At 31.6% G+C, this 21,873-nt stretch overlaps 1 protein-coding gene across 5 annotated transcripts in view; it reads right to left on the reverse strand.

Annotated features, from left to right (window-relative positions):
• Nucleotides 1-8,522: 8,522 nt before the first annotated feature.
• LOC134696477 (protocadherin-9-like) overlaps nt 8,523-21,873 on the reverse strand; it is a 29,311-nt gene continuing 15,960 nt past the window's right edge. For all 5 annotated transcript variants that reach the window (XM_063558307.1, XM_063558311.1, XM_063558312.1 and 2 more), the window contains 3 exons: nt 18,861-21,812; nt 10,704-10,809; nt 8,523-9,181 (listed from right to left, as the gene is read on the reverse strand). In XM_063558307.1, coding sequence (XP_063414377.1) covers nt 8,958-9,181; nt 10,704-10,809; nt 18,861-21,509 — 2,979 coding nt within the window. In that variant the 5' untranslated portion in view covers nt 21,510-21,812 and the 3' untranslated portion in view covers nt 8,523-8,957. The remainder of the gene's footprint in view (nt 9,182-10,703; nt 10,810-18,860; nt 21,813-21,873) is intronic.

Raw genomic sequence — 21,873 nt, forward strand, 5'->3', positions numbered from 1 at the left:
ATTATGTCATCCTTTCTTTCGAATACATGGCTACATTGGTTGCGTAAAATTCATTCATAATTTTACAAGAAAATAGAGAAATTGAATAAGTCAGTGCTTAATTTGTATTTAAGAAATCATAGAAGCAGAAAGCATTGTCATCCGACGTGTCCCTCAATGGTATTTATCTTGCAATTAGAAATTATTGCCGACGATAATTTACAAATATATGTAACACTCCCAAACGTGTCCTTCCCCCCAAACGTGTCCACTATTTTACGCCAGAATGTCTCACGTCTTTTAGCGCAAATACATGGATGTCCTAAATGAAATCGATAACGTTTTTGGCAATTCTATTAAGAGGGAAGCAATTCATGAGGTAGCCATTTATTAGCATTACTTTGTTCAATGTCGATTTTGTAAATTTAATCTGTATCATATGAATTAAATTTTGACTGAAATTGCTTATTGTCCAGTTGCAAGTATTTCATGCTCATTAATAGCGAACATGTACAAAAAATTAAAGGTAGTTGAATTTATTGTTTACTTTGTAAATTATTTGTGTATTATAAACTCCAGTGATGTCTTTTATATCAGTTCGACGGCGATCGTTCAGCAAAATTTACTTCCATTTATTCAACAGTTCTGATATTTTAAAAGCTCACCAAATAATAAACTGTTATTCAGTTTAAAAAAAAGGTTTCGAGCATCACTTAAGACACACGATTAAACATAACGTCCAATGGCAAATATTTCATGCATTATTTGATTGACATCATGTTAAAATTTAGATAGGTTCTACAAATGTATTATTATACCGGGAGCCAGTCCACATTTGTCAACACTGGTACATGTATTAAGCAGTACTTTGATAGTGAACAAATGTATCCTGTGGAATTATTTAGTAAAAACTCCCTGGACGATATGTCAAGCTACAAATATTACAATAAAGGAGATATCGTTGATTACAGAATCAATCCTGATATGAACAAAGGGACTGCTGTTTTAAGTAGCGTTTTCTAGCGAAGAGGTGAAGTAATACAAATAGATAAGTGTCCTAGACAAGGCACATTTTACACGTTTAAAAGATGATATAACAAATTTCTATCTTCAAATAAACAGACACTAGATAAGAATGGTACAATAAAAATGTATTTTTACTAATTGCAAATTAAATTTGTACTGTATCTATTAACTTCAAACTGTTGATTGCATATTGTCCAATTGTTTCATGCATATTTAGAGAGAAAATAAAAGTTCTAATGCGCAGAGAAAGGGACATTTTGACCAGCCGTATATGTACAGTTTGTACAAACATGTTTGCTTACAATTTACATACGACAGAGCCGAAATGACGCCCCACTTTTACCCAGCTTATACTGCCGGTTTAAAAAGACCTTACGACTTTATCTTTATTTTTAATGAAATGATGAAATTATTATACATTAATGAAATAGCACTAACAAAATAACGCTTGATATGGACACGTTCGGGAATTAGTTGAAAAATGGACACGTTTGGGCGCCCATACGTGTTTTGCAGTTCAGTGACGTCGATGTGGACACGTTTGGGGGAATAGGACACGTTTGAGGGGAAGGACACGTTTCTGAGTGTTTCTGAGTGTTATAGAAGGCGTTTACCAACATTAATAACCCTTTTTTTTCTTCTAAATACGTTGAGTGTGAGACACTAGTATAAATTAATCTTTATACATGTATAAGGCGGTGTTTTTGCAGTTCTACAGACACTTACTTAACACAGCTTTCTTATTCGAAGTTCATGGGTATACTCGAAATTTCGGTCGCATCACTTTAAAGTCTTGTAATCTTGTAACAATCTTTTTTATTAGAAGTTTTTATGTTCCCTCAATATGTATCACAGTGCAAATGACTAGTGTTCTCTTTCAAGCGACTCTGATGCAAACATTCCGTAACTCTTGATTGCAATTTTTACAGCAGACGCGAAATGTACAATTGATTCAGGAGAGTTCACGTGTCTATCATCGCCTCACAGAAACTTTCATTCTTAAATACAAAACAACGCATGTAAAAACTATTACGATTATGAGATATTTGTCTAATTAGTTTTGCATAGGTTAGAATAAGAAAAAGATTTTCACGGTGTGTGCTCTGATGACAGATCCAAATGCATTCATATTAGTCGCTGCACAAGCGTTTCATGGACAAAGGCTTTTTGGAATCCAGAAATAAAGTGCGCGAAAAATGTTCACGGTAGTTTAAACCAGATTATTTTTAGGCATTTGAGATAGCAATGAGAAATCATGATAATAAGCCTCCTACTCGAGGCATCAGACGTCTCCTTAAAATGTCAGGAGACATGCTAGAATAATAAGTTCTGAAAAGAATCTGATTGGTTTCAGCAGTGATGACCATAACAATCGCCAGTATCATTAAAAAGTCTTCGGAAAATCAGGAACTGATATTGACAATGACAGTACCATGCAGATTCCACTATAATTAACCAGGGAAAACAATTTTCTCGTTGGTCGTAAAGTGTAAATAAATATCTGTACTGGTCAGTTATTGTTTTCTCTGCGCACCTTATTGACCATATGTCAAAATATGCATTTGAAACTAATTGGAAAATGCATGTGTTGATCATCACAAATGTCAATTAAAATTTCAGTCGGGTGTTGAGTGGCGGCTATCCACTTCAGAAATGACAGTGTATAGCAAACTAAGTTTAAAACAATTTTTTGATAGCGCTTGTGTATGTCAAAATTTAAGACACTTTACATATCTAAAGTATATATATGTGGTAGTTTTCTACGTTTCCAGTCGACTCTTGCGCAACTAATAACTTAATATATTAACGTGTATACATTTTCAATCTAGTTTAAAGATTTCAATTCGTAAACAGTGGTATGCAAAACAAATGAAGGTGTAAAACACATTTTCATTCAACTAATCCAAAACTGTCGATATATCGTATAAACCGTAGCATTCGTTCTTATACGGATTATAATATCAAGTTGTCACAGTACATTAATGGTAACATTTATTGACAACACCGGACAACTTTATGCAATATTTCAATCATAAATCGAGGATCAAACACTTGGATTGAACATATATCGATTGACAAGAAAGACGATGGACCCCGAACATTGCGTGAATTCAAATAGAACTTTAACCTACAGTGACCTAGGCTCCTAGTGAAGATTTACTGAATAAAGAGAAAGAAGCCAGCATTAGCGTTGATTTACTGAACAAATATCCTTGATAAACTATGTGTTGGTATACATGTCAAACATTCATCAATTAACAAAATGTTTTACTTTTACATTTTGCCAAAATACTAAATGACTTGCTCCAAGAGCAATTTAACATAAATAAGAAATAAGTCACAATTCATTTCCTACGTAGCATCTACGAAATATATAGAAACATAGGAATTCTAATGGTGATGCAAGATCATAACTAACACAATGCCGACTGAGTGTCTGGACGTGCGGGGGGGGGGGGGGGGGGGGGGGGGGGGGGGGGGGGGGGGCTGGGGTCGTTTATTCTGTAAACATTTAATTTTCACCCCTTTTTTCTCTAATCTTCAAAAAATTAACCCCTTTTTTCTCTAATCTTCAATAATTTGACCACGCATTTCTCTAATCTTCATTTTTTTGCCCTTTATTCTCTAATCTCCATTTTTTAAGGGCATTATTCTTTCCAAACCCTCATACAGAATGGGTTAAAAAGGTGTTGGTCTTGTGGAAAGTTAGCCGTTATTGGTATTCTACCCCATTGTTCGCTTCTTAATGTCTCATTGTCTTGTAGAATTAATGAATGTTTGATAATTTTCATTTTTTAGTGTGCAAACTCCTAAAAGATGGTTGACGTTAAATATGGCGTAGGCTCCGTTATTATCACAAAAAGGGGGCCTATATCCATTTGTGATCGTGGGAGGCTACCATGACCCGTGATAGTGCGAAAATGAAACATGTTTACATGCAAATCATTTTGTATATCAATACATCTATAGCTTAGTTACAATGTGTTCTCTAATCTTGTAATACACAGTAATATGTTATTTGTTGTTCAATGACTTATAAATATAATAATGTTAACATTATAGTTGACATATGCTTTTTATTACATATTACTGTTTACGTTTACATTGAACAGAGTTTCTGTTCTATACTCGACTTTCTTTGAATGTTTTGGTGGAAGGTGTTCTTCTTGAGGTCGTGTTAATGTTGCATGGGAACGATATTGGTAATACATATTTAGCTACATAACACTTAAAGTGTTAAATGTTTGTTATCTGTCATCCGTTACAAAATGTTGCAATATCATAACTCGGTGTAAACTATCTTTCGTGCGTGCCTTATCATAACTCAGTGTAAACTATTGTCGATGCATTCTTTGGCAATGTTACACCATCATAACTTAGTGTAAACTCTTTATCATGTGTTTCTAGACAATTTTATACACTGTTATAACTTATTTTCCGTGTGTTCCTAGACAATGTATATATCTTCCGTGCGTTCCTTGGCAATGTTACACTATAATAACTTAGTGTAAACTATTTTACATGTTTTCCTTGACAATTTTATACACTGTAATAACTTATATATTCCGTGCGTTCCTAGGCAATGTAACACTGTCATAGCTGAGTGTAAACTATTTTCCGTGTGTTCCTAGGCAATGTAACACTTGTCATAGCTAAGTATAAACTATTTTCCGTATGTTCCTAAGCAATGTTACATTTGTCATAGCTTTTTGTAAACTATTTTCCGTATGTTCCTATGCAATGTAACGCTTGTCATAGCTTAGTGTAAACTATTTCCCATGTGTTCCTAGGCAATGTAACACTGTCATAGCTTAGTGTAAACTATTTAACGTATTTTCTAGACAATTTTTTACACTGTAATACGTTAGTTTCCGTGTGTTCCTATGCAATGTAACACTGTCATAGCTTAGTGTTAACTATTTAACGTATTTTCTAGACAATATTTTACACTGTTATGTTATTTTCCGTGTGTTCCTAGACAATGTCATTCCTTAGTGTAAACTATTTTAAGTGTTTTCTAGACAATTTTTTACACTGTAATACGTTATTTTCCGTGTGTTCCTATGCAATGTAACACTGTCATAGCTTAGTGTTAACTATTTAACGTATTTTCTAGACAATTTTTTACACTGTAATACGTTAGTTTCCGTGTGTTCCTATGCAATGTAACACTGTCATAGCTTAGTGTTAACTATTTAACGTATTTTCTAGACAATATTTTACACTGTTATGTTATTTTCCGTGTGTTCCTAGACAATGTCATTCCTTAGTGTAAACTATTTTAAGTGTTTTCTAGACAATTTTTTACACTGTAATACGTTATTTTCCGTGTGTTCCTATGCAATGTAACACTGTCATAGCTTAGTGTTAACTATTTAACGTATTTTCTAGACAATATTTTACACATTTATGTTATTTTCCGTGTGTTCCTAGACAATATTACAATCCCACAACTTAAGTTAGTGTTTCAGTCATTACTTGGTGTAAATATCCGTGTGTTCCTAGAACATTTTACAGGGTCATATCGTAGTATTATAACTGTCAAAGTGTTAATGCTTTTACTGTCATGTGTTTACAACATTTTATGTAAAATTTACTTTGATATAAAGTTGTTAGTGAAATGAGGAACATATATTTACTGTTCCTAGGTGAAATTTAAGTTGATTTGTCTTTTTACACTACAAATTCTGTAATACAACTCTGAATGTACAGCACATATAGCCCTTAGAAGCATATTGAACTATAGATAAGGACCAAACTAACAATATTTTGAACTTCTAGGGAACATTTCTGCATGACATATTTTCATTTCACTTCAGATGCTCCAGAAAAGAAGGCAAACTGAATATTTACACAAGGATTCAATAAAACTGAACTTGGGGCCATTTTGCAATTGACATTGACAAATGTAAAGATTCTTCAATGGAATGTATCTGTCAAGTTTGGTTTTTTATTCAACTTTCAACAAGTTTTCTATGGTTATCTTTCATTCAGCCAATCAGAAAAAATACCATTGCGGTCATGTTTACTTTACTTTGAACTTTGGTAGATAGTTGTCTCATCGGCAATCATACCATATCTTTATATTGTTGACAAATCAATGAAACAACAGTTAGAAAGAATCTTATATAAGGGACATTTCTTTTATGGCTGTTTAAATATGTTACATTCTCAAGATGAAGATTAAAATATGGTACACTAATACTGTGCAATACGAAGGTACAACGAAATTACAATTTTCCATGCTGATCTCTGTGTAGCTTCAATGCAATGATTCAAGACATGGAGGTGTTGTGGAAACAAAGATGAAACCAGTCCTTCCATTTTGTAGGAGATATAATGTAATGAAATAAAATTAAATTTTAACGTACCATATGATATCACAAGGTTTTCCAAGAACTATATCTTCAAAGTAAAATGTTCCTTTATTCAATCATCTTTAAAATATGATACGTCTAGAAACTATGAAAGAATTTATATGACCATTCAAATTTGCAATCATGAATTATGAAGACAAGAAATAATTTCAGTTTTCAAACATTTTTATTTCTGTCATTATGCATTTTGATTCCTTTTTCATAAAAAAAAATATACAAACATAACTGGACATATGCATAATTTGTGTCAAAGTACAAAATAATTCTTAAAATTTACAAAGTACAAAAATATCAACTAACATTCAACTCCATAGACGTACTTTTACATCTAACTGCAATTTGATTGCAAAATAAAGTCAGGAAAATTCCAATATACCCAAAAACTATTTTGTTATCTACTAACACTGTTACAAAATAACAAATAGTTTTGACTCGCCAACTTTCTGATTGAAATTTAATAGCTGTATGCTGAGAAAGTTCTGTCAAAATATTTAGAAAAGTTAACCTCAAAGTTGATACAAACTTTTTCATAAACATTATGCAAGTATATACACCCCAAACGCTTCTTCTAACATCTCATTTCTAAACCCTAGATGAAAGAAAATATTATAAATCTGTTATAGCCTACTGTGAAACAGAAATTTTTATTCAATTAGCTGCCTATTTTCTAGATATAACTAGTTTATATAAACAAGGGATTTATAGAATTAACTTTTAATACTCATAAGGGATTATTCTCCTCTAAAATAAATGAAAAATATGAAATTCTCAAACCCATGCATGCAGTGCATTAGTTCATTCTTCAAAGCAAAAATAAGATATGTTATATTAAGACACTATGGAACTAATCATAGTGACAAAGTAGAAAAATGTACTGACAAAAGTTTTGTATATTTCAAAAAACTCATTTGACAAATCTTAATATTTCTCTTTAATTAAGTTGTTAACTTGAAGTTTTTAAAAACATAATTTGTAAAACACAATTGATCAAGATCATCATTGGAGATTTTTACAATTTTTCATTATTCTTTTGTTGGGTTGTTGCCATGTCTATTCTAATTTTACATCATGCCAGTTTTATTCAGAGTTGTTTTAAATTAAAATAAATGTCATACTTATCTGGTTTAATCTTTAATATGACTTTCATTATTACACAACTTCACTATTAATACAGATGCACGATAAAATCTTGAACAAAACATTACAAAAACTATTTATTATTGAGAGAAACACATATTTTCAAGAGGAATTTATATTTAATTTTAGCCCAATATATTTAATTTGATAAGTTTATTGGTTTACAATTACCCTAATAATACCATGCAGATTTGAGCAAGTTTACATTTTAAAGAACACATTGCCATCTAATTTTCATGTACATGTTATATAAGCTGAAACGGCATCATTGAAATCAAAGACCTAAAGCACTGTGAGACAAGAACTAGAGTGTCAATGAGCCATAACTTCATTCCAACATACATGTACACATAGAAAGAATTGATACATCTAATGAAAGTTTTGAGAGACCAAATCTTCTACTTCCAAATAAATAAATTAAATCTCTAACATAATGTTAAATAAGTGTCTTGTATCATTCAAACATCATTTAAACCACATTCAAGACAGTTCTCCATAATAATCGGTTCTGTGTATAAAACATCTATTTGGGACAGTCTCACAACACACTGATAAGTGTTCAGCTCCTCATACAGGTCATACTTCAAAGAACACATGGTCCATTTCTGAAAAAGAAAATGTACAAGATGTTAAGATTTTTAGGAGAAAACTGTCCATTTAAATATATTCTTGAGTCTTTCAATTTCATAGCAGTAGAGTTGGAAGTTGTTTAAGTGACGATTGCAAACATAACTAACTAAAGTGATAATAGAAGCTTTAAACATGAAAAATAAAATTAAAATCATTTGTCCCTACAATTTTGAGTTTCTTGCCTACTTTTGTCAATTGGCAAAAGGTTTTGTGGAGGCAGATTTAGAGAGGAAATAGGTGTACATTCCTTTGAAAACAAAATATATGATTATCTCCCTTGTAAGTTTGATATGAGTATTGTTTGATGCAAGCAGCACAAAAAAAAACATTTTTTTATGTATATAATCAACTCAAACTTATTATTTACCTGATCAAAAGATGTTCATGGAAAACCTTTTACAATCCTGTCTTTAATTGGTTTTACATCAGCTCTTCCATACAGTATGAGGTACTACAATTTTCTTCAACCAATTCCACCAGTTTTATCCACCTTCAAACTGGAGAACATCACTTTTTTTTTTAATTTGATAGCTTTATTCAATGTTTCCCCCATATATGTACAGAGTTTCATAATTGGAAGATTGTTGGATTTTCATATTTTGCTCGTCTAGAGCAGAGTCAGAATGTATTCTTCATTACAATTCCACGTCAAAATGTTTTGTAGAAATCATGTCAATATTTTGTAGAATCAAAACAGCACTCACATAACACAACATTTAAAGTTTCATAAATATTGTTTTTGAACACATTTTAAAGTTATATCACAGACAACACTATGGCGGTAAAGTCAAGACAGTATTTGATTGGTCAGACTACACAGTCAATCACTGGTCCATTTTCTTGTTGGTCGAAATGAAAAATATTTCTCGGATTGTCTGTATGATACTTTAATTGTCTGGACCCGTGCTGTTCGTTCATTTTAGATGGACTATACAGCAGGGGTTGGGAATGTGAGATTTTTCTCGGTGAGAACAATGAGTCTGAGTTTCCAGAATGTTTTCCCTGTTTTCCTTTATGCTGCGTTCTGTTGCCTGAAAAGATAAAACAAAGCATATGTATAATAGTGTTTAATTTATAACAGTATAACTATCCTCTGTCGCATAAGGAAAACTTTTAAAGTTCCAAAAAGAAACAGTTGTTGAATTAATTTCTGTAAAATATCTTATTTTTGATTACAAAATATAAAAAAAAATACCAGATAAATATTTACTCAATCAGTATTGGTTTTGCAAATCAATTTTAAAAGCATTTCACACAAATCACAGTTTTCAATAAAGTATCAACAGATCAATATAATTATAGAAATTTATAAGCCAATAAATAATCTCCACCTCAAATATTTTTGATTATTTACACTTGTTTAGAACAGGTGCCCCCAATTATAGAATTTGGACACTATGGACAGATGGAGTGATACTTAGTATCAATACAACTGTTCTAATTGAATTGCTGGAATAATTTTCCTCTGTCAAAATATTTCCTTCTTGTTTATTTTTTCTCTCCCTGATAATTTTTTTTATATTTCAACAGCAGGTCAATTTTATTTGTTTTTACAATGTCTCTTATTACTTACTATCAGAATTGTTTTCTTTAAACCACTAATTTACTTAAATATTTTTCTTGAGAAGGCAGATTTTTTTTCTTGTGCTTCTAGACATACTATCATTGAAGAAAATAATTGATGAATTTAATCATAAATACAACTATATAGCAATGATCATTAAAAATGTGATATGTATTATTTTCAAATCCTTACATTTTTTATCCAGTAGAAGACAATTTGTATATTCTATCTGGTTTTAAAAGTCTTAATTTATTAAGTTTGATGGAGGTCATATCATATTGACACTACATCATTTTGTACTGAAAAATCAATTTTTGGTCTGTCCAACAATGAGATATGAGATATATGAAGAAGAAATACAAAAAGCTACAGAAATGTTTATATAGAGGAATCTCATTTCTATTGACTTAATTGATTTATATTATAGAAATAACTACATGGAACAGATAATTCAACAAATCTGGGAGATCATTTTCAAAGAATCTTTAATGAAAAGGAATCTAGGCATACTAACCCTTTGGTGTGTTTATTTTCATCATACTATCAGATGATAAAGGTTCTTCACCACTGAGGTTTAAATTGATAATTCTGTTTTCTTAACACTTTAATTTAGGAAGTATTGGTCATTCCTGGGTCTATAAACTTTTAATGTTTATAATTTTTATATCTTGTCTATTTGCATTGAAAACATTATGTAAAAACAAAGATGTTTAACCATTGATTTCAGTTGGATGAACTTGGGTTCTTATCTTGACTTTGTACTTCTGAGCTATATAATAATGTTCAAACATATCTGTCTTTGTGGAATGTGGGACGAAAATGAACTGAGTTTTAACATTTTACTATATTCTTATAGCATCAGACAAGTTTTGGTCACAAAGTGTCAAGTTGTATACAAATTTTCCCTTCTAGTCCTTCCCGTCCTAAACTTTACAATTATTTCACATCTTTCCAAACTTTTTACTAGGTTCACATTTCTATTCTTTTACCTGTAGAATGTGGTGATCGACTGGTTTCATCATCACTGTTACCCCGCCCACTATCACTGGTAGATCCTATACTGTGACTATCATCTCCTTGTCTTTTATCTTTATCCTGAAAAATAAAAGTTAGTTGGTTAGGATTTTGTTATGTTGATAATGAAGCTCCCTGAGAGCCCACTGTCACATGAACAAGTGAGGGATTTTTGCTTATTGTCCAGTGGTTAATATTTCATAGCGGAAATTATTGAAGAATGTTTTTCTTCTACATAAAAAATAAACTTTTCTGGTTCTCTGTACACGCAGTGGAAATCAATCGGTCAAGCTTTTAGTCACATCAGTAGTTTTATATTTTAATTAAAAATTAGAAAAATACATAAATTGACAACATGTGCCAAGGTCCATAACTCTTGCCCTTAGGTCTTCTAAAATTACAGGAAATAAGTAGAGACTATGTAACTAGCAGATTGTGATAAAGATGTTATCAATATTTCCCTAACCTAAGGTCCAAAATGAGTTATACACAATGATAGGATGTAGATATGGCTAGCTGTGGGTGGACAATACTCATAGGTTAGAGTTCAAGGACATTTGGTTTACCAGTATATCAAAAAATATAATATAGCTCTTTTTATTGAAAAAACGTAAATTTTGAATAAAAAATATGTTTGATGCTATATTCCTCACAAATTAAAGTCAGTTAGCAAAGATTTTATCAAAATACAATAAATCATTTAATTTCACCCTTCATTGGACTAACACCATAGAATTTTCTGGCCCGAATATTATCTTTGCTAAATAATTACTAACAAGTTTTTTTCTTTTTTTCTTTCAAAGTTTGTTTTGGTCATTTCTTTTCAAGTGGGTTGGACCTCTGACCCTAACTGGGCACAGAGCTAAGGTCAGACCAAGTACAACTTCAAACATTGAGAAGCTAATTATGTACCATGTATATATAATAAACAGTGTGAGTTTTTAATTAAAAAGTCAGGTACTTTTCATTATAACGTAGAAAAACCATTGTACCCATGGATGAGTTATCAATAACAACGCCTAAGTGACTTTTTTATCATTATGAAAAACAGGCTTTACAAACTTTATTGAATAAGTTATGAAAAGTTAGTGGTTTTTTATTATCATAAATAAAAGCATTATATTTTAGATAAATTATCTTGCTGTTTTGTATTAGAGGGGCTTATTGTCTGCACTTTTTTCAATGGGTGTTATAGTGAAAGAGAAAATCAATTTCCATGGTTAAATTTTGTCATTGCTTAATCATCTCCGATCATTATCGCCATATTAAATATGAAATCTTTGTCAAAGCGCTGACACTTTTTATAAAAGGTGTATAAAGTAGCTGAAGTTCCACACATTATAGGCTTAGCTCTAAAAATTAAAACTTCACAATGTTTGCATTATTCTCAGTTTATTTATCAATTTTGTAAATTATGGGGTGGCAACCCTAGATAACAAGTGTGGTTTTCTGTTAAATATTTTGAGAAAATATTTTCTGACTTTGTATGACACCTATGATGAATCAATTAAGCCAATTTGTGTCCATAAAACCAACCTTTGTCCAGTAATTGATTGGGTGAGAAATGAGCTACATGTATTAAAATTTTATAAATTTGTGAATTTAAAGAAAGGACAAATTCTATAAATCTTGGAACTGAACAAGACAAATCAATACAGTGAAATATTGTAAAATTGGCTAATTAATATGTTAAATGGGAAGACATGTTATAAATATTTAATTAACTTCCCGTAACAATTCATAACTATAAACCATATAGTGTTATCAATCAACTGAAAAAACGTTTCACAAAATTATTTGTTTATCAAGACCTTAAAATGGTGTAATACTAAATATATACTAGTAGTTTATAACATCTACAAGGAGTCACTATACCTTATCAAACTGTTGGAGGTATCGATAGAGTTAGTTAGTTGAAACGAAGGACATTTATGTCAGTTTCTTTCTGGTAGAGTCTAGCAAGACCAGACAAACATTCATTAGTTTGTAATTTGGTAGATATTAAAATCTAAAGTTACCCTAGTTTCCCAACCCATCCAAACTTCAAACTTCTTTTTTTAAAACAATTATCTGCCTACGTTATTTCTTTAAAACATATAAATCTTCAATCTAAACATAACAAACACCACAGATTTCTAAGCAAAACTATAAATTTTACAGTAATTCTTAATTTTACTGATTCTTACAAATTTTTTCCTAATTAAAAGTTATGTAACTCAATACAAAAAATCTGATGTCTCCAATTAACATTTTTTTCACTTTTTTATTGTTATTTTCAGAACACAGAGAAATTCATTCATGAAGCACTTACTAACAACACGTCTGCTAATAACTATAATATTAAAACCAACTTCTAAATAATTAACACCATACTGGGTCGGAAGAATCAACCTTCATTGAATTAACATGCCATGTTGACTGAATTTTTTTAATTATAAGATAAAGGGAAACAGGATTCAGCATTAATGTTTTAAATACACCTGCTTAAAAGTAATTACGTTTTCACATTGATCATTTCAAAAAGTGAAGATGAACTGAGGTGTAGTGAATTAGGTTTATACAATTCTCATGTTTGTGTCAATTAACAAGAATAAAACATGCTGTGTTTTTTCATTAGATATTAGAAGATCAGATATTGCTGCACTCAGCAATGCAAAAGAAGCTCCTTGTGCAGTAAAGTGTAAGTTTAACACTGATGATTTTTTAAGTAGACAAAAACATTAAAATTCACATTTTATTGATAACCAAACATGAAATATAGCCTCAGTATGTCAGTACTTTATCTATATCTTAACCTGATTACATCAAAATTGAAAGCCTCTCCCCGTATTTTATCTGCCACCCACTGGGTTTTGACAAATATTGACAATTTTACATCCTAAATTTTATAAATGTTCACTGAACAGGCTTCCATTGCCAATCATCGAAATCATTCTATAAGTTTTGATAAAATTTAGTAGAAAATTCAATTAACATTAGATGGTTTTCTTGTGTTCATTTCAAATTTGAAGTCATTGAACACTTGATCGACTTGATCGAGGTGTGAATTCAAAATCCCTTTTTAACAACTAAACACCATCACAGACCCTGGCAAGCTTGAAATATTTCCAAATAAACTTGTAACAATAATCAATGTGTTCAAACGCTTGGATGATCTGGCTTTTGTTAGTTTATCTGCATCTTTGGGCTTGATTAAATTTAAATTCAGATCTTTAATTGGTGATGAAAATCTTGGATGACATCTTTCATGCCTCGGAGGTTCTTGTCAGTATGTTTTTTGGTTTGTAATTTACAAACTATAATTTTAAGACCTGTATAATTTTAAAATATGACTGTATTACTGAATCAGCAAAGTCACTTAACTGAAGTTTTTTTCTTCAAAAAAATTCTATATTTTACTATAAAAAAATAGTTATAAGTTGACATTAATAAGGAAACTATTTTGTCTTATATATTCATCTTGTGACTTTTTTATTTTAAATTAAATGATTCCAATTCAACTCCACAAGATGCATATATTTTAGAAGCCTTCTTTCTATTTTAAGCGCATTTGAACATAATTCAACAATCTGCTGAAATGTGACATATATATAGCAGTGAAAAAATAAAAAATAAATTAAGTTATCAACTGGAAAAAAAACACAAATTTTCTAATTAAGTTCTTGCATACAAAAGAGTAAAAGAAAACTTTAATTTATTGAAAGTGAAAGTTATTTCCTATTATGAATTAACCTATGACAAAGATACTGCAGTTTGAAACATTAATTAAGTTCTTTCATACAAATATATAGAGTAAAAGAAAAGTTTAATTTATTGAAAGTGAAAGTTATTTCCTATAAATAAATTGACCAATGATAAAGATACTGCAGTTTGAAGCATTACATTTGTCATCTACCTTAAATTAACTGCAGTTTTTTTTGTGTATTTAACCTTCCGACAGAGGTAAAACAGGTAAAACAACATCATCAATAATATTTAGTGATAGGATTTATGAGTTTTAAGGTGAGAATGGTATTCCCTGACATTCCAAATGATGATTTCAGTGCTAATTTACCATTCCCTAGAACATGATTGATGGTGTCCCTTAATTACTGTTAAACTTGATAAACTACTGACTTATCTCCCTGCTTCATTACTTTACCAGATTCAAAACTCCTAAAATGGAGAACCAACTGTCAAAATTTAAAGTCAAAATCCCCTCCAAGACGTAAACAGATTTTTTTTTGTATAGTTTAAGTGTGAGTACTTCAATTTGATGAGCTTTTTGTTTTTAAGTGGTGCCAGAAATTAGTCTTTCAATCAGAGACTATCTATTTGGGTGACCAGATCTCGAGGACCAGATACAAGTGTTAAGGCCTGGAGTAGTAAAAACATGCACACTTTAAGCATTATAGCATTATCTTTCACTGCAGACAAATTTTGAAACATCAAGTCTCTTTCACTATGTCCTAATTGTTCCTAAGACAGTTGGTCTAGTCTATTTCGGCCATTTTGAATTTTATGCTCTTGATCATTTTTCTAAAACTTTAATTGGTTTCTAGCATGTGCAATATTAAAATGGTTTTAAAGGAACTACTGGAGTCATGTGTGCATGGAAAATCCTATCATATCTTGAAGGAGAATTAAATTTGATTTAAAATTTACCAATTTGAATCCTTATCAGTATCACTATCAAACAATGAATTAGAAACGGAAATCATTTTTCTTCTCTTACCCATTAAAAACCTGTTTTCAATCATTCAAGAGCCAAACTATGCTAATTACAACAAGTAACATTTTTAGATAAAAACAAATGCACTATTAATTGCATGTTTCATTTCAAATCTGCCTGTCTTGACATTGAGAATGTTATGGTTGGTTTGTGTGAAGCAATACAACTTTAGTGAACCACCTAATCCAGTACACCTTCCAGGACATATTATCTCTCTAATAGTTTATCTTTAGACCTGATGTCTGGATTGATAATTATAATAATCACAAAACTATCTTCATTTTTTAAGGCTTATGTCAGAATGTCATTTACAAAGGTGAGATATCTTAACGTTTTTTTTTGCTATTACACACTGGTGTACTCATTAGCATTTTACAAGATCTGTGCATAAAAGGGTGATTCAAAATATGTTCTTCTTGGATGCTGGGTATGTCTGAAGGACATGTGCAAGGGTTGGACTATACATAAATATGATTTCAGAGTACAATTACTTATCATTTATGAGGGGGAATAGAACCTTTATCAGGACTCCAGGATTGAATGTTTTTTAAAAGCTCTGGATTTTGGGATTAACCTTTTCCGATTCAAGGTTGTTTTTTTTAAATTTTGGGATGGCAGGATTTAAATTTATTTAAATTTCAGGACCTCATGATTTTGTGTTTTTAAGCAGCGATCTAGGGATCAGAACTCTTTCTATCCCCCCTCATTTATGGGTTGTTGAACCATTGACCCTGCTAATTTCAGTCCTGTCTAAAATATTTTGGATAAAACCATAAACAAATATACAGATGCAGACCTATTTGTCTTTTGTTGAAAGACTTCATGTTGACATTAATATATCTTTTAGAGCTTTGTTTTGTAAGGTTGCTGTCAAATACCTAATATCTTCTTTATTTCAAAGATTGTTCCATGTCTGGATGTCTGACCCCTCAAGTCATTTTAAAATCTTCTTTTCAATTGTGAAAGATTTATATTTATAACAACTGTGTTGTAAAAAATATCAAAACTTAAATTTATATGAGCATGTGTTTTGGAAAATTTAAATTCATTAAATCAATTATTTATTAGCTAAAAATACAGATTGGAGTTAACTGAAGTTCACAAACTATTTGCTCCAAGAGATAAAACTTTAGTTTAAGAGCACCTCAGACTCATAAAATTCATGATTTTTGTTGTAATCTTGTTTACAAAATATTTATGTTCCTACAGATCTGTCAGATTTACTAATGTCAGTAGCAGTCAAGAGCTTATCAAGGAGATAGCCACCAATGTGAATGGGACTAATAGGCAAAGTTTTTTTTATCATGTCTTTATCTTGGTATCTTGTAAAACAAGTTACTGCTCTTTGGATTCAGCTGAAGATAAACTGCAAAATGAATGAGATCTCAGTTAGTTGTCTGACCGAAATGAAGTTGAGTCCGTTCCATGGACCCAGCTCTCATTTTCACTTTTGCCCCAAATCTTTCTGCAGCATTAACTGCTTGAGGAATGTACATAAAACTTATTCTGACATTAGGGTATTAAAAAATAAAGTTGAGAATTAAAGATATTTTAATGAGGCTGGAAAATGACAGGGTTAACACTTAATAATTTAGATCTGACCAGATTTCATCTCTGTGTACCAATGTTTATGTTGACAATATAATTATCACCTGTCCTCCAAGTTGACAAATTCAATACCAGTGGAGGGATGTTTGGCTAGTACTTAAAACAGGGGATTTTTTTCACCTGTCCAGTTTAGGAAATCAAATATAATCCTGTCCAAATAAGTCATTGAGAAAAAATTTGACCATCAATGAATTGAGGGTATTAAACTTATGGTATAAGTTCTTATTCTAACTAAAATAATTCAAGCCCTTTCCGTATCCGATTTTCTCCCACACAAGAGTTTTAAAATAAATAGTTCTCAGCCCACTAATATGCTTAAGAGAAATTTTCAAACTTTTTGAACACAACAAGATCCCTTTTGCATTGTATTCTATAAGAAAAAAAATCTTTTTTTAAAGTAACAACAGTTTAAGAATTTTCCATGAACCAAATAATAGTAAACGCTGCACTGATGTCAGCTGTCTCTTTACATTTTGAATGAAAATAAAATCTAGAAAACCGATTTGTTTCACCATAACAAGATTATGATAGTATTTTGCTTCTTTAATTTTAGTTAATGCAAACCTTTAATTGTTATTTCATAGAAATCAAATAAATTAACTTTTATAAACCTCTCAGTTTACATATCATTAATGAAAATAATTGGTGAAAGACAAAACATAATTATCTTATCAGTAATCGGCTGTGTTATCACGGGGCACTGAACTACACTTTGAGTTATCTGCTACTGAAACTTGTTTTTTCCTCAAATGAGAGATAAGCTGAGATTTTAAAGACTTTTAGAAGCCAGCATTTAATTAGGCACTAGAATGAAACTGACAACTTACATGCAGCTTCTTATGTTTTACAAAGAGTCCTTAATTGTTGTTTTATTAGCGGTAAAGAAAAGTTATCAGTATTTTATATGTTTTGGGTGTTTGTGTAACAGGCTATTTAGATTGTTAATAAACTTTAAGTGATATATTTGTACAACAATTAATTGAATTTATTCAATTATGTTTAAATTAGGCAGACTTTCCAAAAGTAAAATTGGTGAAAAACAAAACAATTTGAAAATCCAAACTTTTTAAAACTTCACAATTTTCTTAAACAGATATTGATCAAGTGCTCAAACTTTATATATATATTCTGAAGAGGGTTTTTATTGCAATGTTTTTACAGATAAACCTAACCTTGTTCATGCTATTATAGCTGTTTAATGGTGCTTTATAGATTTATATCAATCCCCCTACAACATACATTTATTACAGAAATATATCATATCAAATTTATTTTTAACTTCTAGTATCTGTTAAAACAATTTGGAATGGCAAAAAAACTGATTTTCAAAACCATTTATTTACCTCATCTCCAGGGAATGAAAACACCTGGCATACAAAATATCAATAGTTCTGTCAGGTAGAAGGTTTTTACATTTCAGAGATTTAACTTGGGTGTACATTTGCTCAGGGAATTCAGATTAGAAGGAATGTGTACTTGTTAAAAAGCTCATTCAAAGATTAATGCAGTCAAATTTATAGAAACTTCAGCATTCTAAAAAAAAAAACCCAATTTTAACACATCTCTAATATGAAAAAGAAATGGAATTTGTAACCCCCCCCCAATTATTTTTTTAATGGTTTTTAAAATGTAACTTGCCCCCTTTAATTTCTGTTTGTGCAAAAAAAAGTTTCAAGACAAGGATTAAGTTCATCACATAATTTCTTGGTTTCTGCAATCGAAAACTGATACCAAATAAGACATGAAGCAAATTGAGTTGGACATCAGAGACAATTCATATTTAACTGAAACTATAATATATATAAAGACTTACCACAAACATTTTATCAAATGGATGGTTTGTCTTTGAAGGAAGCTGTAAAGCATCTACGTGATCCTGATCATCATCAATGGAGAAACTGACTTCCTTCTTTTTCTTCTTGTCGCTACAGAGTATCGAATCATCGGGGAGTGAGAAAACTGTAACACTTGGGTCAATCACATGTCCACCAGAATAATAGTCTGACTTTGATTTAGTCGCTTTGGCATTTCTATCAACTCTCCGTAAGAAAATAATAACGGCAATGATAATTGTCGATGCTACAATTGTCAATGATACAAGAACAATCACGATAACCATGTTAGTAGTGTTCGATGCAGCAGTTTGATCTCCTGTTCCTATCACAACTGTCAAGGTCATAAAACTTTTCTGGGGATAAACACCCTTGTCAGATACCTCTATTTCTAAACTGAATGTGGTCCCCGGTTTCACATCAATGTCTTTTTCTAAAAATATAGCACCACTTTTCGGATCGATGGAGAAATAAGCAGCAGTATTCAAAATGGAGAAGACCAAATCACTATTTTGATCCTTGTCTTTATCGTATGCTACTACGGTGGTGATGATACGACCAGCTTTGGATGTCTGGCTTATAGAGAAGGTATTGTTGGCATAGTTAGGACCTTTGATTTCTGGACGGTGGTCATTCATGTCTTTTACTGTGACCACAACACTGGCAGTACTAGTTCTTGGTGGATATCCTAAATCATAGGCTATGACATAAAATCCATAGGATGGCTGTGTTTCTCTATCCAGGACCTTGTTGGTTGTTATCTGACCATGTGGTAGTACTAGGAATGGTAAGTCAATAGGTGTACCTTTTGGTAGATTGAACACTATTTTTGCATTGTCACCTTCATCTAAATCTCGTGCAAAAAGCTGTCCTATTTCAATTCCTGACTCTTTATTCTCAAAAACTTCCATTGAGAATACTTCTTTCTCAAACTTTGGTGAATTGTCATTCAGATCTAAAATCTTAACTACAATATCTGCAGTACCAGTCATGGATGGTGTCCCCTGATCAATAGCAAATATCTTGGTGGTTATGGTTGGTGTTTGTTCCCTGTCTAACTCAATACTAGCCCTTACTACTCCTGTTGTAGAATCTACAGAGAATATTTTACTCCCCTCATTGTCAAGGAAATAGTAAATTTCTGCATTTTTACCTTGATCACTGTCTAGAGCAAATACCTGTACGATTACATCTCCTTTCTTGTTCCCTTCAAATATTGTCTCTGTGTATTGAATAGATGAAAACTTTGGGGGACTATCATTTTCATCATCAATTTCAATGTTAAACTCAGATGATACATTAAAAGGTGGCTTTCCGTTATCCTGACATGAAATTGACACACGGTGGTTTGGAATTTTCTCACGGTCAAGTTTTTGCTTCACAACAACATTATATTCCTTAGTCCCAAGTAACATCAATTCGAAATAGTCAGACATCATTGTACAATAGACATTACCATTATCCCCCGTGTCATCATCCTCGATGCTAATGTGAGCAACGGCAGTTCCTTTATTAGCGTACTCTGTGATATGAGCTACATTAGAGCCAGATAACAGGTTGACAACAATTACAGGTGCACTATTTCCGACATCTTCAACAACTACAATAACACGAGTTTGTGATGTCAGTGGCTGATCAGCAGTGTCACTAGCTTCTATTATTATTTGATATTTTTTCCCTGGAGCATATGAAAGTTTTTTAGACACTCGTAATTCCCCAGTTAAATGATCTATTGAAAAGAGGTTAAGAATTGTGTCAGACTGATGAGACGAGAGCCTGTACGTCACCTTACCATTACCACCTTCATCTAGATCTACAGCTTTGATGGTGCCGATAATAGAGCTAATGTTTACATCCTCCTTCACGGTGATGTCATATTGAGATTTCTCAAAGTTTGGCGGGTTGTCATTGACATCAGTGATGAGGATGTTAGCGAAAAGGGTACCAGATTGTGGAGGTGTCCCGCCATCTTTGGCAACAATTTCAAGTTGATAAGAACTCTTTGTTTCACGGTCCAAAGATTTCTCAACTTTCAATCGGACAATTGAAGTTCCATCCAATTTTTTCTCAAATTCTATCGAAAATGGTGTGTTGGCAGGAGAAACCTGATAGGTTTGGAGGGAATAAGTATCACTAGTGTCTCTGTCTCTGGCGCCATCTATTGTTACCTTGGTACCAACTAAAGATGCTTCTGATAAAGACAAAGTTATGTTTGGTTTATCAAAAACTGGAGCATTGTCATTCAAGTCATTAACATTAATTTTTACTGGAATTTTTAGGAAGAAACTGGTCCTCGTAGATTGAACAGCTATATCTAAGCTCAGTGAACAGATTTTAGTAAATTCACAAACTGATTCCCTGTCTAATATGCCTTTTGTTTCCAATCTGCTCGTTCTCTCATCTATCTTGAACAGGGATAAAATCTGGCTATCTGTTCCAAGAAAAGTATATTTAAGATTTCCAAAGTCATCCTTTCCGGCTAAGTCCTTTAAGTTAGTACTATTAGATATAGTTCCAATATATGTTGCAGGGGTGTCTGTTTCATCAACATTGTAAACCACAGAATTTCCATCAATTACGGAATAAATGTTCAAAAGCAGAAAACACTGAAAAATGTTAATCGCTGCCATTTCAGTATTTAACTATCAGCATGGCCTGGAAATGTTAGTCGATATTAGTATGTCTGATTTACGTACTTTTTATATGGTCCCTTTTTCCTATTTTAATTAATAGTAGTCCTTTTAAATAATGATGACACTGTTTCGAATAGGAATAATTTGTTCATTAAAAATCCAATATCTTAATAAGAAGCACTGTTTAACTAGTTCTTGACAGGTCTACAAAGATTCACAACATCAGAGACAGGGACAGTCAACTAATCCTCTATGTTGAAGCAGGAATCACGGCTCATCAGACCACCACTTCTAACAAATCTGTAAATGTAATATTGGAATAAATATTTACATTTAGTTTTATACACAAAAGCACAACAAT

The sequence above is a fragment of the Mytilus trossulus genome, chromosome 14 (genome assembly GCF_036588685.1).
Source record: "Mytilus trossulus isolate FHL-02 chromosome 14, PNRI_Mtr1.1.1.hap1, whole genome shotgun sequence".
Classification (NCBI taxonomy): domain Eukaryota; kingdom Metazoa; phylum Mollusca; class Bivalvia; order Mytilida; family Mytilidae; genus Mytilus; species Mytilus trossulus.